The 21,628-nt window shown below is 38.5% G+C and overlaps 2 protein-coding genes across 2 annotated transcripts in view; both read left to right on the top strand.

The window, feature by feature from the left end:
- The first annotated feature begins 11,970 nt into the window (after positions 1-11,970).
- Positions 11,971-12,909, top strand: LOC103122800 (olfactory receptor 52A1-like). The gene has a single exon (XM_007533420.1). It carries the CDS (start codon positions 11,971-11,973, stop codon positions 12,907-12,909), a length of 939 nt encoding a protein of 312 aa, XP_007533482.1.
- Positions 12,910-20,820: 7,911 nt separating this feature from the next.
- The window catches only part of LOC103122867 (olfactory receptor 52A1-like), a 7,989-nt gene continuing 7,181 nt past the window's right edge, over positions 20,821-21,628 (top strand). Inside the window, exon 1 of the mRNA XM_007533485.2 lies at positions 20,821-21,623. Coding sequence (XP_007533547.2) covers positions 20,821-21,623 — 803 coding nt within the window. The remainder of the gene's footprint in view (positions 21,624-21,628) is intronic.

Here is a 21,628-nt window from a genome sequence, read left to right as displayed (position 1 = left end):
CCAATCATGGACCTATAGGTTGGAATAGTGCAGATGAAAGTTGGAGGGCCCTCCATTTTCTAGATAGCTAGTAGGCATGTTTTAGTTATATTCCAAAGGGCCTGTGGCTATACTAGTGTTTTTTTTTTTTTTTTTTTTTTTCCTGAGCTTGAAATCTGATATGCAGGTGGATCCTAATTATTTTCTGGGGAGGGTGGTGTCATGACTGGCAGAAAGACCAGAAAGCTGGATCAGGGAAGAGAATAGTTCCTAAATATGGGAAAGGTATATAAATATTGTTGACTATAAACCCCATCAATTTGATATGATCTGGGGCCCAAATTCAGCTTAGGAGCCTATGTGACCTCTGCATCCCTCTAGATCTGAGCTCACATTCTGTGGTCATAAGTAGGAATGTTCCAAGCTGCCCCAATTTTAGGACCCATCTTCCTCTGGTAGAGCATAGAGTATGTTGTCCATACTCCCTTTGGAGGATGAAACATTCTCTACCACTGTTGATCCAAGTTGAGGGCAAGGTCCTATGGGGGCCCACAAAGGGGTCTATTGTGTCGTTCCTGCTAGGAATGACCAGTAACAAGGGAGAGAGGGATTTATTCGAGGCCTAGACCAATCATGTCTGTTTGGGAATCACAGGACCCCCCAATTAGGGCCCCAGATGATGGGGTGGCCTGATAGTGACTAAAGAGTCATCACTAAAGTATGCCAGTCTCTTTCCCTTATTCAGCTTTTGTAGCCCTTGCTTTGATGAGGTTAGCTTTGGAGTGAGTGAGAGAACTGTAATGGGAAGTAGGTGAGGAGGGTATCTAAGTCTAAGTAGACACTATTTGATTGTGAACTTGATACTGACTCACTATACACTATTGTGTATTTTTGCTTTCAGGCATATATTTTGCCCTAATTTATGGATACATGTGAACATATGCTCTATCTTACGGGATCTGGTCCATATCTAGGTTTTGGGATTTTCTTAGGAAATGAACCTCCTGGAGTGGAATTTGAGAATCCTCTGAAAGGAAAGGTCTCACATGAGTAAAGAGTTGACATTCCGTGCCTGATGTTTCTGGACAGTCTGAAGTGAAGCATGCTGAGGTGGTACTCCTTGTGTTGAGTAGGTCTGTGATATAAAAGCTTTGAGACATTCAATTTCCCCTCTAATATTAATTAAATAGTGATTTATATGACTAAAAATTGATAGGAGTGTACATAAATGCCATTCCCACCACCAAAAGACTGTGTCCCACCCCACTCCCCCACCCCGTGAAGCTGAACATCCACCCTCACCCTCAACACAGAGGTTTTACTTTGGTGCCCTACTCCAAATTCAGTCAAATCCTGCTTTGAATTTCCCTTTCTGCTATTCGTTCTCAACTTCCGTTTATGAGTGGGATCATCCCATACTCATCTTTATCTTTCTGACTAAACTCACTTAACATAATTCCTTCTGCAGCTAGAAAAAATTTGAAAGTTTGAATCCACCTGGAGTTGGCAGATAGGAAAGTCACTTTTGTCATGTTTGATTGTTAACAAGAATAACTGTTAATTTTGTACAAAATAATTAAACCTACAATGAACCCACCTTCTCTGACCCATATGGACAGAGCTAGAAGGAATTATGTTAAGTGAGCTAAGTCAGAAAGATAAAGATGAGTATGGGGTGATCCCACTCATCAACAGAAGTTGAGTAAGAAGATCTGAAAGGGAAGCTAAAAGCAGGACCTGACCAAATTGTAAGTAGGGCACCAAAGTAAAAACCCTGTGGTGAGGGGTAGACATGCAGCTTCCTGGGCCAGTGGGGGGTGGGAGTGGGTGGGAGGGATGGGTCACAGTCTTTCGGTGGTGGGAATGGTGTTTATGTACACTCCTAGTAAAATGTAGTCATATAAATCACTAGTTAATTAATACGAGAGGGGGAAAATTAATTGTATGTCTCGAAGTTTTTCAAAACACAAACTGAGTCTCTTCAATATATAGGCTGTGTAATTGATATGCAGACTCTCTCAAAAGCCTAGACCAAGTAGTTTAGAAGCATCCAATAGCACAGCTATATACAAGATACTGGATACTGTACAGCAAACCCTAACAAAAGGACTTTTCAAAGTTAACCCAATTACCAAATAATGTGATGATAACATTAACTATCGACTGTCTTTTTGAACCCTAAGACAGCAGGAACCTCACATCTCCACTATAGAGCCTCTACTTCCCCCAGTCCTGGAACCATTGGATAGGGCCCACTTTCCCATATGCCTCTCCCAATCCATATCAAATAATATTGCGTCTGCCGATCACAACCTAACCAACACAACGATTGCCACCTCAACATGCTTCACTTCAGACTGTGTCCAGAGACTTCAGGTGTGGAATGACAACCCTTCAGCTTCATTACTCGGGTGAGACCTTTCCTTTCATAGTATACTCTGGTTCCATCTCAGGTGGTTCACTTTCTGGCAAAGTCCCAAAACTTAGATATACACCAGTTTCTGTGAGAGAGAGCATATGTTCACACGTATCCGTAAACTACTGCAAAATATATACCTGAAAGCAGAAGTACACTAGAGTTTGCAGTGAGTACCCCCCTAACACTTCCTCTCCACTATTCCAAGCTTTGGGTCCATGATTGCTCAACAATTTGTTTGGCTTCGTATGTTAACTCTCTTTTCAGTCACCAGGTACCAGATGTCATCAGGATGCCGGCCAGGCTTCCCTGGGCTGAAGACCCCACCAATGTGTCCTGGAGCTCTGCTTCCCCAGAGACCCACCCTACTGGGGAAAGAGGGGGGCAGACTGGGAGAATGGACTGACCAGTCAACGCCCATATTCAGAGGGGGAGCAATTGCAGAGGCCAGGCCTTCTACCTTCTGCAGCCCACAATGACCCTGGGTCCATGCTCCCAGAGGGATGGAGGGTGGGAAGGCTATCAGGGGAGGGGGTGGGATATGAAGATTGGGTGGTGGGAATTGTGTGGAATTGTGCCCCTGCTACCCTATGGTTTTGTTGACATGGGACCTTGTTGATTAATCCTTTCTTAAATAAATAAAAAAAAAACAAGTTTTTTGAGGCACAGACCTTGTTGCACATAGTGAAGCAGGCATGTTACAATGCAAAAAGACCCAGGTTCAAAGCCCTGCTTCCCACCTCTCTCTAGGTTTATTTCCTCCACCCCACTCACATTTTCCCTTTGTCTATTCAATAATTAAACAAAGTATTTAAAAAACAACAAGTCTTTTACTATGACTTGAATATAAAGAAATGTTCTGATACTACTTTAGTTTTATTACTTAAGGAAATTGGGTTATCAGGAACCACAGTGCCAACTTATAAGAGGTGTGGCCATGCAGTCACAGGAAATAGAACAGGATTTTCCCCTAAACAACCAATATCTGCAACTACTGCTCATAGCTAAGTTCACCGACTACAGGTGAGACATCCACAGGAGCACCACAGCCTCAGTGGGTGCTTGTGCCAATGATTGGGGCAAGAAGGGACTTGAAAACAAAGGGAATTAAGCACACCTGCAGGGCACGGTGCCATTTTCCCTCTATGTGTAGCAGTAGGCAAGGCAGCACACACTACTGGCTGTGAGAGAAGGGGTCATATGAACTTTTAATCCATGAACTCAATGGTATTGGCCTACTGAATTACAAGCAAGGACAAATTAAAAAGATAGGGAGCTGGTGGAATGGCCTGATAGTGACTAAAGAGTCATCGTTAAAGTATGCCAGACTCTTGCCCTTAGTCAGCTTTTGCAGTCCTTGCTTTGATAAGGTTAGATTTGGAGTGATTGAGAGAGCTGTAATAGGAAGTAGGTGAGGAGGGTATCTAAGTCTAAGTGGACACTATTTAATTATGAACTTGATACTGACTCACTGCAGACTATTGTGTATTTTTGCTTTCAGGCATATATTTTGCCCTAATTTATGGATGTGAACATATGCTCTATCTTACAGGACCTGGTCTATATCTAGGTTTTGGGACTCTGTTAGGAAGTGAACCTTCTGGAATGGAATTAGAAAATACCATGAAAGGACAGGTCTCACTCAGGGCCCTAATCAGGGAGTCCTGAGATTCCCAAACAGACTTTATGGGCCTAGAACTAGAATAAATACCTCTCTCCATTGTTACTGGTCCTTACTATCAGGAACAAGACAATAGACCCCTTTGTGGGCCCTTATAGGACCTTGCCCTCAACTTGGATCAACAATGGTAGAGAATGTTTTATCCTCCGAAGGGAGGATGGACAACATACTCTATGCTCTACCTGAGGAAGATGGGTCAATATTGGGGCAGCATGGAATGTTCCTACTCATGACCACAGAATGTGAGTTCAGATCTAGAGGGATGCAGAGGTCACATAGGCTCCTAAGCTGAATTTGGGCCCCAGATACCATCAAATCGATGGGGTTTACAGTCAACAATATTTATACCCTTTTCCCATATTAGGGAGCTACTCTCTTCCCTGATTCAGCTTTCTGCTCCTTTTCCCAACCATGTCATAATCTCCTCAGAGAATAATTAGGATTTCAGGCTCAGGCAAAAAGAAAAACATCAGTTTTGAAATATAACTAAACAGGCCCTTTGAAATATAACTAAAATATGCCTACTAGCTATCTAGAAAATGGAGGACCCCCCAATACTTCATCTGCACTATTCCAACCTTTAGGTCCATGATTGGTTTCTGGGATAGCCTGAGGGTGTTTCTTCCCGGGCACGTGCTCCCCGAGTTGGAGAGAATTCAACCAGAGCCAAGGTAGGCTGCTGTATACTCAGTGATGCGGGAGAGTAACCAGGAACTCTCATGGCTGAGAGGGAACGCAATGCCATGGCTTTATTGATCTGCATTTATATCTTCTGAAGCAGAAGCGGTTAAGTCAAAAAAGGATATACGTAGGAGAGAAGGGAAAGAGCTAGAATATAGCAAGCTTCCTTCTAACCAATGGGGATTAAACCAGTGCCCTGCAGGCAGGGCGGGTCTCAGGCAAAACAATGATTATGTAAATAGACCACAGCATCAAGCAATGGAGCAGGGGGGAGCTAGCATAATGCCCAACAATTGGTTTACAATTTGTTTGGCTTTGTATGTTAACTCTTTTCATCCAACAGCTTCCAGATACTAACAGGATGTGACCAGACTTCCCTGGACAGACAACCCCACCAATGTACCTTGGAGCTCCACTTCGCCAGAGCCCTTCCCCACTAGGGAAACTCTCTAGACAGGCTGGGAGTATGGATTAACCTGTCAACAGCCATGTTCAGCGGGGAAGCAATTAGAGAAGCCAGATCTTACACCTTCTGCATCTCACAATGACCTTGGGCCCATACTCCTAGAGGGTTAAAGAATAGGAAAGCTATCAGGGAAGAGGATGGGATACAGAGTTCTGGTGGTGGGAATTGTGTGAAGTTGTACCCCTCTTATCCTATGGTTTTATCAATGTTTCTTTTTTATAAATAAAGAATTAAAAAAAAAAAGATAGTGAGCACTTGTCACCAAAAGAAGGGAAATCCATCAACAGAACAAAAAGGCAATTTGAGGCAGCTATGGATGACTAAACAGCACAGCTGCAGCCTAGAAGCTGAGGCTTGCTTTCAGACTGGAATCATACCTACTGTTTTCTTTACAAGTCTCAGGAAATTCTCTATTGCTTTTCTGATCTCTTCTTTGACCCTTGACACACCAGTTTTTCAGTTGTGTTGTTTCATTTCAACATACTTATACGTATTTCAGATTTTCCCTCTAAAAATTTCTACTTTCATTTCCTTTCATTATTAAATGTACTTGGCATTATCACAGACATCTTAGTTTTTTTAGATTGTTTTGTGATCATACATATGATCTTTACTGGAAACTGGTGTTAGCACACTTGAAAAAAATGTATCTTCTCATCTGTACTATTGCTTCTTTTTTGTTCCCATTTATTAAACACTTTGTCCCACTTGAAATCTTACCACCTTTCAGCCACCAAGTTATAAATGCTACTGTGATTCTATCCTGACTTCCATAGGCAGACAACCTCACCAATGTGTTCCAAAACCTTACCTTTCCAGAGCCCTACTTCACTAGACTGGGGGTATGGATTAACCTGCCAATGCCCATGTGCAGTGGAGAAGAAATTACAGATGCCAGAACTTCCATCTTCTGCACCCCTAAAAGAATTTAGGTCTATACTCCTAGAGGAGGAGAAATGTTATGGGAAGATGACCTAAACTCCCATTCTATTGAGACCTGGAGAGATAAAAGGAAAAAGGAAGGCCATTCAAAATAGCAGTAAGTCTAGGTGTGACTTAGAAGGAAGAGAAAGCAGGACCATAGGGAAAAAAAAGAAAAAATATATAAATATAAATAGTTATAGAAATAATTATTAACCCATGTCCATAACCTTGGGAGAACTACTGCATTTTCCAAAGGATGGAATGGGGACACAGAACTCTGGTGGTGGAGCCTGTGTGAATTATATCCCTATTATCTCATCAATTTTTAAATCAATATTAAATCACTAATAAAAATGAATAAGATAGGAAACTAGACTGGAATAATATAGACAGAATAGTAATATACATGAGAGAGAGAGACAGAGAGACAGAGAAAGAGATCTTGCTGAGAACCATCTTGCATATGTTGATGGTGGGGATTGAACTAGAGACTCTTCAGGTCTTAATCATTCAAGTTCTAATGGGCCTATTCTTTATATGTGTGGTGGATCACTTATAATGATTCCTCCATTATAAAAAGTTCTAATTTTGTATTCTATATTTATTTAAAATTTTGTCAATTTTACTAATCTTTGAAATAACCTCTTTCACGACATTCCTCTCATACTTCTAGTTTCACTTAATTTAAAATTTTATTCAGTTTTCATTCTATTAAAACTTTGTGGGATTAAATTTTCCAAAATATTTAATGTAATGACATTTATGATATAAAACTCAAAATTCAATATGTTATACATTATACTGTATTAGCAATGTGAAGGAATTGTGTAACAGAAACATAAATATGCAAAGCCCATTTGGCCAGACTTCCTCTACTATTTTTCCTTGTTTTAGTGCCACACCTACTTAAAAACAAAACCAAGGTAATTTACATAATTTAATTTATTAATGGACAAAGAAACTATAAATGTATTATCATCAGAACTATATTAAAATAAAATTTTCTAGTATCCAGAAATATTACCTATAAAACGTATGGGAAGAGAATAGTGGCTAATATTTTAAAACTTTGAAAGGAGAGTTTAATCTAGAACATGAAAGACCAATAAAGTATGTCTTTCTTTGCTGGAAGGAAATAAAAAATGGAATAAAAATTGTGCAATAGAAGATGGAAAACTGCATAATGGTAATGCAAAGACCTACAAGCCTGAGGCTCTGAGGTCCCATGTTCAATCCCCAGTATTACCCTACACCAAAGATAAGAAGAGCTCTGGTTCTCACTCTCTCTCTCTCTCTCTCTCTCTCTCTCTCCCCCTTTCTCATTAAAATAATCACTTTTTAAAAAAATTTTCAATGGTCAACTAAAGCTCAAATTCCAGTCTGATACTGATACCTGGAATAATTTCATCTAATATGAAAGAGTGTCATAAGTGTCATTATTTGATTCTTCTTCACAGAGGAAACTCTAAATAATTTAGTTCTCTTATATTTTCATCTTGATATGTTATTCTCTCTGAAACCCACTATTATCCCACTGAATGTAAACTTTAGAAATAGAAAATGTCTTAATGTTATATCACATACCTCTAAAAGTTAGTTGCATACACGATAAAAAATGGGAAAAGCATAAAAAAAGAAAAAATTCAATTCTTTCTTCTACTATTTTTTCTCATGATAAGAGATACATTATTTAATCTTGTGTTTCTAAATAGTAAAGGCATAAATGCTATTTTTCTTTCTCAAGAACAAATGCCATGTTCCTCTCTTTTCTTTTCCTTTTTTTGCCTCCAGAGTTATTGCTGGGGCTCGGTGCCTGCACTACATATCCACTACTCCTAAAGTATGCCATGTTTCTCTTCTTTATATGAGACAATATAGAAACTACATGTGAAGTAACAGAAAAGAAATAAAAGTTAAAGAGAGGAATGAAAAAAAAGTAATCAAGTTCATGCTAAATCTGCTATAACATTTAGACATGTTCTTCATTATTGATTCATTTAAAATTATTATTGTGTTTCAAAATAAAGTTAATAAAATTGAAATCTGAAGAATGAAAATACAGACTGAAAGGAAAAAGTGTGAAGGAAAAATCATATGAATAAAGTTTTTATATTATCTCCATAGTTTCTTAATTAAAGAAGAGTGGTTGAGGATTTTTTTAAATATTTATTTTATTTATTTATTCCCTTTTGTTGCCCTTGTTTTATTGTAGTTATTATTGTTGTTGTCGTTGTTGGATAGGACAGAGAGAAATGGAGAGAGGAGGGGAAGACAGAGAGGAGGAGAGAAAGATAGACACCTGCAGACCTGCTTCACCGCCTGTGAAGAAACTCCCCTGCAGGTGGGGATCCGGGGTTCGAACCGTGATCCTTATGCCGGTCCTTGTGCTTTACGCCACCTGCGCGTAACCCGCTGCACTACAGCCCGACTCCTGAGGATTTTGTTTTAATAGAGTTTTTTTCAGGGTTTGGGTGGTGGCACACCTGGTTGAGTGCAAATGTCACAGTGTACAAGGACCCGGGTTCGAGCCCTTGGTCTCCACCTGCTGGGGGTAAGTTTCAGAAGTGGAGAAGTAGGGCTGCAGGTGTCTCTCTGTTTCCTTCTTTATCATCCCCTTCCCTCTAAATTTCTGGCTGTCCCTTTCCAATAAATAAAGGTAATAAAGTTTTAAAATGTCAAAAATATTCATATAGAAGTATTTATATATGAAACTTTCCAGTAATATTATATGGACAGCAAAAAAATTGTATTAATTTACTTGGAATTACATGTTGGGGAAAGTCACGGGGGGTAGTTTGTTAGTTTCTGGAAGTTATAGAAATGTTTTCACTCATCTGTAATGTGCTTGGACTTAAGAGATTTTAATTACCTTCTACTGAATCCCTCATGAGTTTGCACAGTGGCCAGGGAATTGCTCATCCTCCATTGATGCCTCCTCTATTACACATTCAGTATGGACCATCAGAATAAAAGGCAAGCAGATTCCCATTGAATTAAAGAAGTGAATGTTCAACCACAGAGTAGTATCTCCTTTCCTTCTATTTTTTTTTTTCAGAAGATGAACATACTAACATGATCTCAGGTCTACCGAAGAGGGACAGTGTCTTTATTGCAGAGAGAAAAGCAAAGTATGGAAGGGCAGAGACATCCCCAGAGTAGCAGAGAGTCTCAACACCAAATGGAATAGGGTTTATGACATGACTAGATTCTGTTACAGAGAATGTAGACACAAGAGGCATTGCAAAACACTAGTGCATGAGACTTGAATCTTGGCATGAGGAAAACACTGGTGATGGTTAATTATGAGTGAAAGTGATATGAGGAACTAGCAGAGCTTTTCAGGTGTCTGAGAAAGAAGAACAGAATCAGTTCCCCATAATAGTATCTGGTGAGTAATCCAATTATCCTCCCATAATCTTTTATAGCAACTTAACCAAAAAAATCATGTTCTGCCTGTACTTCCTACCTGATGTAGTATAGTGCTGACATGCTACGTGCTGTGCTTAACACAGACATTGAGTACATTTCCCATTCTAATTCTGTTATGTTCAAATAAGAAAAAATATGATTTTTACAGCGAGTCAGTTAATGAATGAATTTGTTCACTCAAAATCAAGCAGTGGGTGTCATCTCATAAACCATAGGACATCATCGTCCTTAAGGACTATTCCAGTCTTTGTAGTGCTGACACTGAGCCCCAGTGATAACCCTGGAGTAAAAAAAGAGAGTGGGGGAAGGAATAAATACAGGTCATTTGGTAACAGTTACAAATGAGAGAGAAAAAGAAAGAGAGAGAGAGAGAGAGAGAAATACAGGTCATTTGGTAACAGTTACAAATGAGAGAGAGAAAAAGAGAGAGAGAGAGAGAGAGAGAAATACAGGTCATTTGGTAACAGTTACAAATGAGAGAGAGAAAAAGAGAGAGAGAGAGAAATACAGGTCATTTGGTAACAGTTACAAATGAGAGAGAGAAAAAGAAAGAGAGAGAGAGAGAGAAATACAGGTCATTTGGTAACAGTTACAAATGAAAGAGAGAAAAAGAAAGAGAGAGAGAGAAATACAGGTCATTTGGTAACAGTTACAAATGAGAGAGAGAAAAAGAAAGAGAGAGAGAGAGAGAAATACAGGTCATTTGGTAACAGTTACAAATGAAAGAGAGAAAAAGAGAGAGAGAGAGAGAAATACAGGTCATTTGGTAACAATTACAAATGAAAGAGAGAAAAAGAAAGAGAGAGAGAGAGAGAGAGAAATACAGGTCATTTGGTAACAGTTACAAATGAGAGAGAGAAAAAGAAAGAGAGAGAGAGAGAGAAATACAGGTCATTTGGTAACAGTTACAAATGAAAGAGAGAAAAAGAGAGAGAGAGAGAAATACAGGTCATTTGGTAACAGTTACAAATGAGAGAGAGAAAAAGAAAGAGAGAGAGAGAGAGAGAGAGAAATACAGGTCATTTGGTAACAGTTATAAACTATAACAGTAAGAGTAACTGAACATAATTACCAAATTAAAGAAACCCAAAACACTATATATAGTAATACGAGAAAAAAAAAGAGTTATAAGAAAGATCATAGGATATTGTAGAATATTTTGGTGTTAGCAGTGGGAAGAGGGTGGAAATAGAATTATTTTTGGTTTGTCAATCTCTTCTTTTTCCAGGTTACCTGAGTTGTTTTGTCCCACATGTGATCTTATTTTCAGACTGAGATTACTGAGATATCTATATTCCTACCTTTTCTTTGACTATGAGGACTACACCACCTTTTTCTGTAAAGTTTCTTCTCTAATACCCAGAGACTGGTTCAGGTTCATTGAATTTCCCTTTAGTGTCACTGTTCCTGTGGCTTATATGGAACATAGGAAAAATAAGTTGTTTTTTTTTTTTCCTCCAGGGTTATTGCTGGGCTCAGTGCCTGCAACATGAATCCACTGCTCCTGCAGGCCATTTTTTGCCCCTTTTGTTGCCCTTGTTGATAAGTTGTTTTTTTTTTTTAATTAGGGGGATTAATGGTTTATAGTCAACAGTAAATGTAGTTGCTGGTAAAATTTCTCAGTTTTCTGCAAAGCATTCTAACCCATAGCCTAGGTCTTCCTCCACTATCATACATCAGGAGCTGTACCTCCCACCAGAGGGTTTTTTTTCTTAATTATTATTATTTATTTATTTTTTTGTCATGGGCTTTTAAGTATTTTTATTGAGGCAATGTTAGTTTACAGGGTTGTATATTTTGGGGGTACAATTGCATACATATTCCTGGTATGTCTTACCATATCATGTCCATCACATTCCTCTACCAAAGTCTACTAGGCCCCTCCCCTACACTCCCCTTCTCTTGAAGCTTGATTCTGTGATTTCCTGTAAGAGATTCTTTTTTTTTTTTATTTAAGAAAGGATTAATTAACAAAACCATAGGGTAGGAGTAACTAAAAATATGAATTATAGAGGTACCCATCCAGCCCATTACCTAACATATAATTTCCAAACTAAGTGAAGTTTCTTTTTCCCCACAGGTCTTCAAGAGAAATAACAGAGAGGCTTGCTGCTTCCTGACCCAGAAACTTTTCTGAATCTCTGCAACTGGTCATATGGCACATAACATCTCATGGCAGTAAAATGCCTGTGGATGGTCTCTAGGATAACAGTGATGCATCCTGCTTAATCTACATTTCCCTTCTTACATATGCATGCATGATATAGTCTTAACTTTTTACTGAACGCTGACATTTTCAATACGAAAACTGAGATGAAAATAGGAGAGATTAAGAGCAATGGTATCACTGATAGAGAAATGTGTTTCAACTGAATCATTATACCTGGAGATACTATGTCTATTTCCAACAGCACTATCTTCATGCCCTCTGTGTTGACACTCAGAGGAATCCCAGGCCTGGAGTCTGTGCAGTGCTGGATTGGCATTCCATTCTTTGTCATGTACCTCGTTGCCATTATTGGGAACTCCTTGCTTCTGATCATCATCAAAACAGAGCGCAGCCTCCACGAGCCCATGTACATTTTCCTAGGCATGCTAGCAGTCACAGACATTGCCCTTGCTACCAGCATTGTGCCCAAGATGCTTGGGGTCTACTGGTTTCATGCACAAGAAATTAATTTTGATTCCTGCCTACTTCAAATGTGCCTCATCCATGCATTTCAGGGCATAGAGTCAGGCATCCTGTTGGCCATGGCGCTGGACCGTTATGTTGCCATCTGCCATCCACTCAGACATTCTGCCATCTTCACCCACCAGGTGGTCACCCAAATCGGGGCTGCCGTCACACTAAGGGCTGCCATACTCGTAGCTCCAGGCTTTATTCTGATAAAGTTCAGGTTTCAGTTTTATCATACAACGGTTATTTCTCATTCCTACTGTGAGCATATGGCCATTGTGAAGCTGGCTGCAGAAGATATCCGAATCAACAAAATCTATGGTCTGTTTGTGGCCTTCACTGTTGCAGGCATGGACCTCACTTTCATCACTTTGTCTTATGTACAGATATTCATCACTGTTTTTCGTTTGCCCCAGAAGGAAGCTAGGTTGAAAGCATTCAATACGTGCACTGCTCATATATGTGTCTTTCTCCAGCTCTACCTCCTCTCCTTCTTCTCCTTCTTCACACATAGGTTTGGGTCTCATATCCCACCTTACATTCATATCCTCTTTTCCAGCTTTTACTTGCTGGTCCCTCCATTTCTCAACCCCCTTGTGTATGGTGCAAAGACCAAGAAAATTCGTATTCACCTGGTGAAACTTTTATGTTCATAAAATCTCTTTTGTTTAACTGCCGTCATGTATTGACTGTACAATTATAGCATTCTCTCAAAGTGAAGTAAAATAGTGGATTCATGTTGGTTGCATTGTTGATGTTTTCATTGAATCATTTCATACATTTTTTCTCCCTGTACACTTGTTTTAAGATCATCGAAGTGTGTACTTTCCTGGCCATGTTGGGAGTCACAGACATGACACTGAGCACCAGCACTTCCCCCAAAATGCTGGAGATTTATTGGTTTCACTTAAGGGGGTCGACTTAGATGCTTGCCTCTTTCAGATGTGGCTGATCCACACATTTCCAGAGTATTGAATCAGGGGTCCTACTGCTCATGGCTCTGGACTGCTTTATAGATATCTGTTACCTTCTGAAGCATGTGTCTATACTCAGTCAAGAAGTAGTCACATTTTATTTTATTTTATTTTGCTTATTTTATTTTTTGTTATGACTAGGACTTAGTGTCTGCACTATGGATCCACTGCTCCCGGAGGTCATTTTTCCCATTTCATTGCCCTGTTACTCTTGTTGTTGTTGCTATTGCTGCTATAGCCATTGTAGTTGTTGGATAGGACAGAGAGAAGTAAGAGAAGAGAGGAAGACAGAGAGGGGAAGAGACAGATGGACACTTACAGACCTGCTTCACTGCTTCTGAACCTATCCACATGCAGGTGGAGAACTGGGTCTTGGAACCAAGATACTTGCACTGGTTCTTATGCTTTGTGCCTTGTACGCTTAACCTGCTGTGCCACCGCCCAGCCTCCAAGAACTATTGGCTTATATTGGAATTGGGGTGAGACTACAGCCTGCCATTCTGTTAATCCTATGCTTACTGCTCACAAAGTGCTACCTGCCACCTTATCCAACCAGTTAAGTATCCCACACTCACTGTGAACAAATGGCCCTTGCATTTGACTTTCTGATGCTGATGTTTTCATCAGTAAGTTATGTGGTCTTCTGGGATTTTTTAGAGTTGGTGATTCTGACTTTCTTTTAATCATCCTCTCCTACACACGAGTATTTTTCAACTCTTCCAATTGCCCCGGAAAGAGAGAGGCACATTTTAAAGCATTTAATACACAAATCCCTCATATAAGAGTCTTCTTCCAATTCTATACCCTTGCCTTTTCTCCTTCTTTATTCACAGATTGGGGCATCACATCTCATCATACATACATACATGTTTACTCATTTATTGTTATTAGCAGTTTATTTGATCTGTTTAAGAGAAGAAATTTTGGGAAATCTTTAGTGTTTAGTGTATTCTATAAATATGAAGGCCACCTTTAGAATACTGTAGACTATATTATTCTAAAGTTTGTTTTAGTCATTTGTCTGATTTAACACACAATAATCCTATGATCTAACAATCATGGAGATCTAAGAAGCCAGGACAGAAAGTTTGAAGACTGGTTTCTCACAAAATTGGTTTCTTAAAGTGATTTAGTTTTTCATCTGGGGCAAGCCTAATGGAGAATGTATAATGTGCATTTAATCCAGTGTATCACAGCCCAGCCTCCTATTTCTCTCTTTCTTAAAGACATTCCTTTTGGGGCCAGTGGTAGCATACTTGGTTAAGCTTACACATTACAGTGCACAGGGTGCCGGGTTCAAGTCTCCAGTCTCCTCTAGCAGAGGGGGAGCTTCAGAGTGTTAAAGCAAGGCTGCAGGTGTCTCTTTGTTTTTTTCCCTCTCTGCCTTCCCCTCACCTCTAAAAATATCTCTATCTCTCTCCAATAATAAATAAAGATAAGTACCCAAAATGAAAGAGATTTCTTTTTATATCTAGAGAATGTTACCAATTATATTATTTATTTTTAGCCAATAATATATACACCACTATTTGTGATGCATGCATGTATGAAAAAGTCAAATTAATAAGTGAAAATGATGTAATAACACTTGATAAAAATCAGGTTCCTTTCTGAATATATGTGCAGTGAGATTTTATTTTGCTTCGGTATGATCTTTATGTATTTCTGTATAATTACATACATATCGTGATGTTTCAAATTCAACTTTTTAAATTCAGTGTTTTAAATTCAACTTTAGGTTCTGAAATCAACAAAAAGACACGTGTACCTGATAACTCACTTTTCATTGTGAATTGAAGAGCTTTAATTGGTTAAAAATACACCAGCTGAAGCTCTGATAGGTTAAACCTAAAAAAAAAATTCTCTGTTGCTACTGTTCTCTATGTTCCTGTGTCCATTGATTTTCATTGGTTTTGTCCTTTGTCTGACTGGACAAAGAATCCTCTGACAACTACTGCAGCTGTTGATGTACTCAACTCCTAAACACATGTTTACTTTCTGGGACCACAATCCCTAGAGTCCTTCTTCCCCCACAGAAAATCATTTGCACTAATGCTTTGCTAGGAATCTACGAATTTACTGGTTCTCCAACTGGGTCTAACTGAGAACACAGGAAGTGCATGGGGATTGGTGGATTGTGGACACATTGACAAAGACTGACTGCAGTGTAATTTTCAAATAAATGAATCTATTTTCTCTAGTCATATTACTATTTTTAATTCATATTACTACTGAGCACTCTGGCATTCACCGAAGATCTAGATTTCTTTACTACTAAGTCATCTGAAAGAATTCAAATGAATTATGTCTTAATTGTATTCTATCTCAATAGTACATAAAAAATGATCTTCACAGTTAAACCTGTGTTAATCAAATGAGAAAATAAAGAAGAAAAAAAGTGTATTTTTCAGCTTGATGCAAGTAGTTAATACACCATAATTATGATTTACATTTTAGGTGTAGGGTTATAGAAAGAAGAAAGGAAGTCTATTTTATATATGTGCATTAACTACTAAATTTCTCAAGATTTGCTGAATTCTAAAATTTTTTTTTGAGATTTTTTTTCCTTTTTTATTTAAGAAAGGATTAATTAACAAAACCATAGGGTAGGAGGGGTACAACTCCACACAATTCCCATCACCCAATCTCCATATCCCACCCCCACCCCTGATAGCCTTCCCACCCTCCATCCCTCTGGGAGCATGGACCCAGGGTCATTGTGGGTTGCAGAAGGTAGAAGGTCTGGCTTCTGTAATTGCTTCCCCGCTGAACATGGGAGTTGACTGGTCTGTCCATACTCCCAGTCTGCCTCTCTCTTTCCCTAGAAGGGTGGGTCTCTGGGGAAGCTGAGCTCCAGGACACATTGGTGGGGTCTTCAGTCCAGGGAAGCCTGGCCGGCATCCTAATGACATCTGGTACCTGGTGACTTAGTCCATGAACTCAGTGGTGTTGGCCTACTGAATTACAGGCAAGGACACATAAAAAAAGAGTAGGGAGCATTCATGACCAAAAGAAGGGCAATCTGTCACCAAAACATAGAGGCAATTTTTGGCAGTTGTTGAATGACTAAACATTAAAGTGTAACCTGCTTCTATGAACAAAGCTCAGTCCAGCAGAAAACTCCTGAGGCTTAGTTTCAGACTGGAATCATACATAATATTTTCTTTTCAAGTCTCAGGAGATTCTCCATTGCTCATCAGATCTCTTCTTTGACCCTCGACATACCAGTTGTTCCAGAATGTGTTGTTTCATTTCAACATACTTATACATATTTAAGATTTTCCCCTTATAAATTTCTACATTCATTTCCTTTTCATTATTACATGTACTTGGTATTATCTCATCTGTCTTAGATTTTGTAGATTGTTCTGTGATCATGCATTTTGTTTATACTGCAAACAAGTGTTAGCACACTTGAAAAAGTTTATATTTTCATCTGCTCTATTGCTACTTTTTTGTTCCTGTTTATTAAACATTTTATCCTGCTTCATATCTTTTTAAATTATTTAATTATTATCAACAATACCATAGTATAAGAGGGGTACAATTCCATTCTATTCACCACCAGAATTTCATATCCTACCCCCTCCATTAGCTTCTCTATTATTTGTCACTCTGGGAGTATGGACACAGGACCATTATGGGGTGCAAAGTATGGAAGGTCTGCTTCTCTAATTGCTTCTCTGCTAGACGTAGGCATTGGCAAGTCAATCCAGAAATACAATACAGTAAATTTTTCTAGTATTCAGAAATATTGACTATAAAATTTATAGGAAAACAATAGTGGCTAACATTTTAAAACTCTGAAAGGAGAGTGGAATCTAGAACATGAAATTTTGCCTCTCTTTGCTGGAAGGAAATAAAAATGGAATCAAAACTGATGCAATAGAAGCTGGAAAATTGTATAATGGTAATGCAAACACCTATAAGTCTGAGGCTCTGAGGTCCCATGTTCAATCCCCAGAACTACCATATGCCATAGACAAACAGTGCTCTGGTTCTCTCAATTTATCTCTCTGTCATTAAAATAATTACTATTTAAAAAGCATGCAATGATCAACTAATTCCAGTCTGATACCTGGAATAATTCCATTTAATATGAAAAAGTATCACTGTTTTATTTTCCTTCAGGGATGAAACTAAATGTTTTAGTTCTCTTTGATTTTCATCTTTATATATTATTCTCTCTGCAGCCCACTATTATCCCACTGAATAAAACTTTTGAAATAGAAAATGTCTTAACGTTATGCCACATACCACTCTATAAATTAGTTGCACAAAAGATAAAAACCAGGAAGAACATACAAATGAAAAAATTCAAGTCTTTCTTAGTTATTCTATTTGTTTTCATGACAAGAGATACATAAATTAATCTCATGTTTCTAAAAACAAAAGGCATAGACAGTATTTTTTTCCTTAATACCATATACCATGTCTCTCTTCTTTGTATCAGGCAGTACAGAAACTACATGTAAAGTAATATTCAATAAATAAATGTTAAAGAGAGGAATGGAAAATAAGTAATAAAATACACATTAAAACTTTATAACATTTAGATATGTTCCTCTTTGTTGGTTCATTTAAAATCATCATTGTGTTTCAAAAAGTTTTTTTTCCATAGTTTATCGGTTAAAAAAAAGTCATTAAGGATGTTTCATTTACATATAGTTTATTCAGCGGCTAGGTGACAGCATACCTTATAGAGTGCAAATATTACAGTGCACAAAGACTAGGGTTTGAGTCCCTGGTCTCCACCTGCTGGGGAAAAGCTTCAGAAGTGGTGAAGTAGGGCTGCAGGCATCTCGCTGGCTCTGTCCTTCTTTATCAGCCCCTTTCCTTCTCCATTTCTGGATGTCTTTTTCCAATAAATAAAGATAATAAGAAAATTTAAAAATATAAAATTGATTCTAATGTAAGTATTTTTAACTCAAGTTTTATTGTAATATTTTATGGGTAGCAAAACTGTGTATTGATTTCTTTGGACTTACATGTTTGTGGAAGTTATAGAAATGGTTTCAGGGATGTATGATGTGCATGGAGCCAAGGGATTTTAATTACATTCTACTGTGTGCCTCCTGAGTTTGCACAGTGGCCAGGGAATTGCTCATGCTAGGTTGGTAACTCCTCCTGTACACATTCAGGAGGGATCCTTAGTATAAAAGACAAGCAGATTTCCCTTGCATTGAAGAAGTGAATGTTCTACCACCGAGTAGTATCTCCTTCCCTTCTAATTTTATTTGGAAGATGAATACACAAAAATGATCTTGGGTTTGCAGAGGAGGGAGAATGTTGTTATTGCAGAGAGAAAACCAAAGCATGGAAGGGCAGAGACATCCCCAGAGTGGCAGAGAGTCTCAACACCAAATGGAATAGGATTTATGACATGACTAGATTCTGTTACAGAGAATGTAGACAGAAAAGGCATTGCAAATCACAAGTGCATGAGACTTGAATTTTGGTATGATAAACCATTGATGATGATCAATTATGAGTGAAAATGATATGAGGAACTAGCAGAGCTTTTCAGGTGTCTGAGAAAGAAGAACAGAATCATTTCCCAATAACAGTGTCTGGTGAGTAATCCAATTATCCTCCCATTATCTTTTATAGCAACTTAACCAAGAAAGATCATGTTCTGCCTGTACTTATATGCCCTTCCCACCTGATGTAGTATAGTGCTGACATGCTACATGCTATGCTTAACACAGACATTGAGTATATTTCCCATTTTAATTATGTTTTGTTCAAATAAGAAAATATATCATTTTCAGAATAACTGATGAATGAATTTGTTCACTCAAAATCAAGCAGTGTCATCTCATAAATCACAGGGCATCATCATCCTTAATGACTATTCTAATCTCAACATCTAACAGCCTTCTTGCCATAAGATGACGATTCTGAGTATACCCGTTCACAAAGATCTAATATTGGCAGAAAACAATGATTTCTGCATTGTTTTCACATGTGGTGTCATTTTGTATATGATAGTTAAACATGAATGTGTTCACATAAAGCAACTTTACTAGAGGAGATATGAAGAATCATATTGATTTGCAATACCATCATACTAGGATCCAGCTAATGTATGGCTTAAAAATGTCTTATTATAAAATACATGATATTTCTTTAAAACTGGGACATAGATCAGAGGAGAACGATTATAAAATACATGAAAATGTAGGCCCGGGAGATACCATACTGGTTCTGCAATAGACCTTCATGTTTGAGCCTCTGAAGTCCCTGGTTTAATCCCCAACTCCACCATAAATTGGTCTTACTCTGTTCTCTGTATCTCTCCCATTCTCCTCTTTCTCATCCTCTCTGTCTTCATTAAATTAAAGTGTTAAAAACAAACCAAAATAACAAAAGACCAAAAAACACATAAGAACCTAATCACTATTGTCAGAAAATATATTAGTGAATTCAGGAACAAATACATTCTTTTCTGTTCTGTAGTACACTCCTGAGTCAGTTCAAGTCTGCTTTCAGATTCCGTATCTGGTTCACTATTTGATTCTTTTAAAGAAATTATTCTTTCATTCAATTATTTTACTTTCTTACACCTTTCTGAACCCATGAAAAGAAATATGTGTAACAGGTGATGTACTTTTCATTGACATATCCCCAATCTTACATACATTTCCATATCCACTTGAGATCGTGAATGAGTCAGCCAGTCCTATATATGCCTTTTGTTGACCCTTAGCTCATAAGTATTTCTTCCTTCTAGGATTTGTTTGTTTTGTTTTTTACCAGAGTACTGCTCAGTCTGGGAGTTGAACCTGGGACTTGAGAGCCTCAGATATGAAAGTGTCTTTGCCTAACCATTATGCTATACCCCCACCCACACCCTTCTAGGTATTTTATCTGTTATTGGATACAGAGCTAGATGTCTATCTATCTTATAATCTATCTATCTATCTATCTATCTGTGTATCTATTTACATATATAGGAATTTTTTTCTAATGAATTGGTAAGATTATGAGAATTATCTGTCTGCAAATAAACTTAGTGATTATCTTTAAGACTAAGCCTAAATACTCCTTGTCTCTAAGCATGCAGACTTTAGACCACAGTCCTTTGTATTCCTTCTACTTTATAGGAAGTCATTGGCACTAACTTTCTATACTATTGGGGGAACTATCTGTCTCTAAGAAATTACTGGCTTTGATACAACTGGGTCTATTTAGAACAGATGCAGAAATGGAAGATACAGAGATAAGCCCACTACCTCACATGTAATTGCCAAACAAAATGAAGTTCATTTTTCCCATAGGTTTTCAAGAGGAGTAACAGAGAGGCTAGCTGTTCATTTCCTTACCAGGACATTCTCCTGTATCTCTGCAGTTGGCCTGTTTTGCACATAGCATCTCATGGCGGCACAATGTTTGTAGAAGGTCTTCATGAAAATGGTGACGCATCTTCCTGAATCTACATTTCCCTTTTCCATATGAATGCATGCTATATTCTTCATATTTTCCAAATGCTGATAGTTTTAGTATAAAAACAGACGAAAATAGGAGACATTAAGAGTGCCAGAATCACTGATAGAGAATGTGTTTCAGTTGAATTATTAGACCTAAGACACTATGCACATTCCCAACAGCACTATCTTCATGCCCTCTATCTTCACACTCAGAGGAATCCCAGGCCTGGAGTCTGTGCAGTGCTGGATTGGCATTCCGTTCTTTGCCATGTACCTCATTGCCATCATTGGGAATTCCTTGCTTCTGATTATCATCAAAACAGAGCACAGCCTCCACGAGCCCATGTACATTTTCCTGGGCATGCTAGCAGTCACTGACATTGCCCTTGCTACCAGCATTGTGCCCAAGATGCTTGGGGTCTACTGGTTCCATGCACCTGAGATTTACATTGATTCATGTCTTTTCCAAATGTGCCTCATCCACACATTTCAATGCACAGAGTCAGGCATCCTGCTGGCTATGGCGCTGGACCGTTATGTTGCCATCTGCTATCCACTCAGACACGCTACCATATTCACCCACCAGGTGATCACCCAAATTGGGGCTGTTGTCACACTAAGGGCTGCCACACTGGTAGCTCCATGCTTCATTTTGATAAAGTTCAGGTTTCAGTTTTATCATACAACGGTTATTTCTCATTCCTACTGTGAGCATATGGCCATTGTGAAGCTGGCTGCAGAAGATATCCGAATCAACAAAATCTATGGTCTGTTTGTGGCCTTCACTGTTGCAGGCATGGACCTCACTTTCATCACTTTGTCTTATGTACAGATATTCATCACTGTTTTTCGTTTGCCCCAGAAGGAAGCTAGGTTGAAAGCATTCAATACGTGCACTGCTCATATATGTGTCTTTCTCCAGCTCTACCTCCTCTCCTTCTTCTCCTTCTTCACACATAGGTTTGGGTCTC

The sequence above is a fragment of the Erinaceus europaeus genome, chromosome 17, assembly GCF_950295315.1.
Source record: "Erinaceus europaeus chromosome 17, mEriEur2.1, whole genome shotgun sequence".
NCBI classification, from domain to species: domain Eukaryota; kingdom Metazoa; phylum Chordata; class Mammalia; order Eulipotyphla; family Erinaceidae; genus Erinaceus; species Erinaceus europaeus.
The sequence above is the reverse complement of the archived record's forward strand: the minus strand, read 5'-3'. Positions and strand labels throughout refer to the sequence as shown.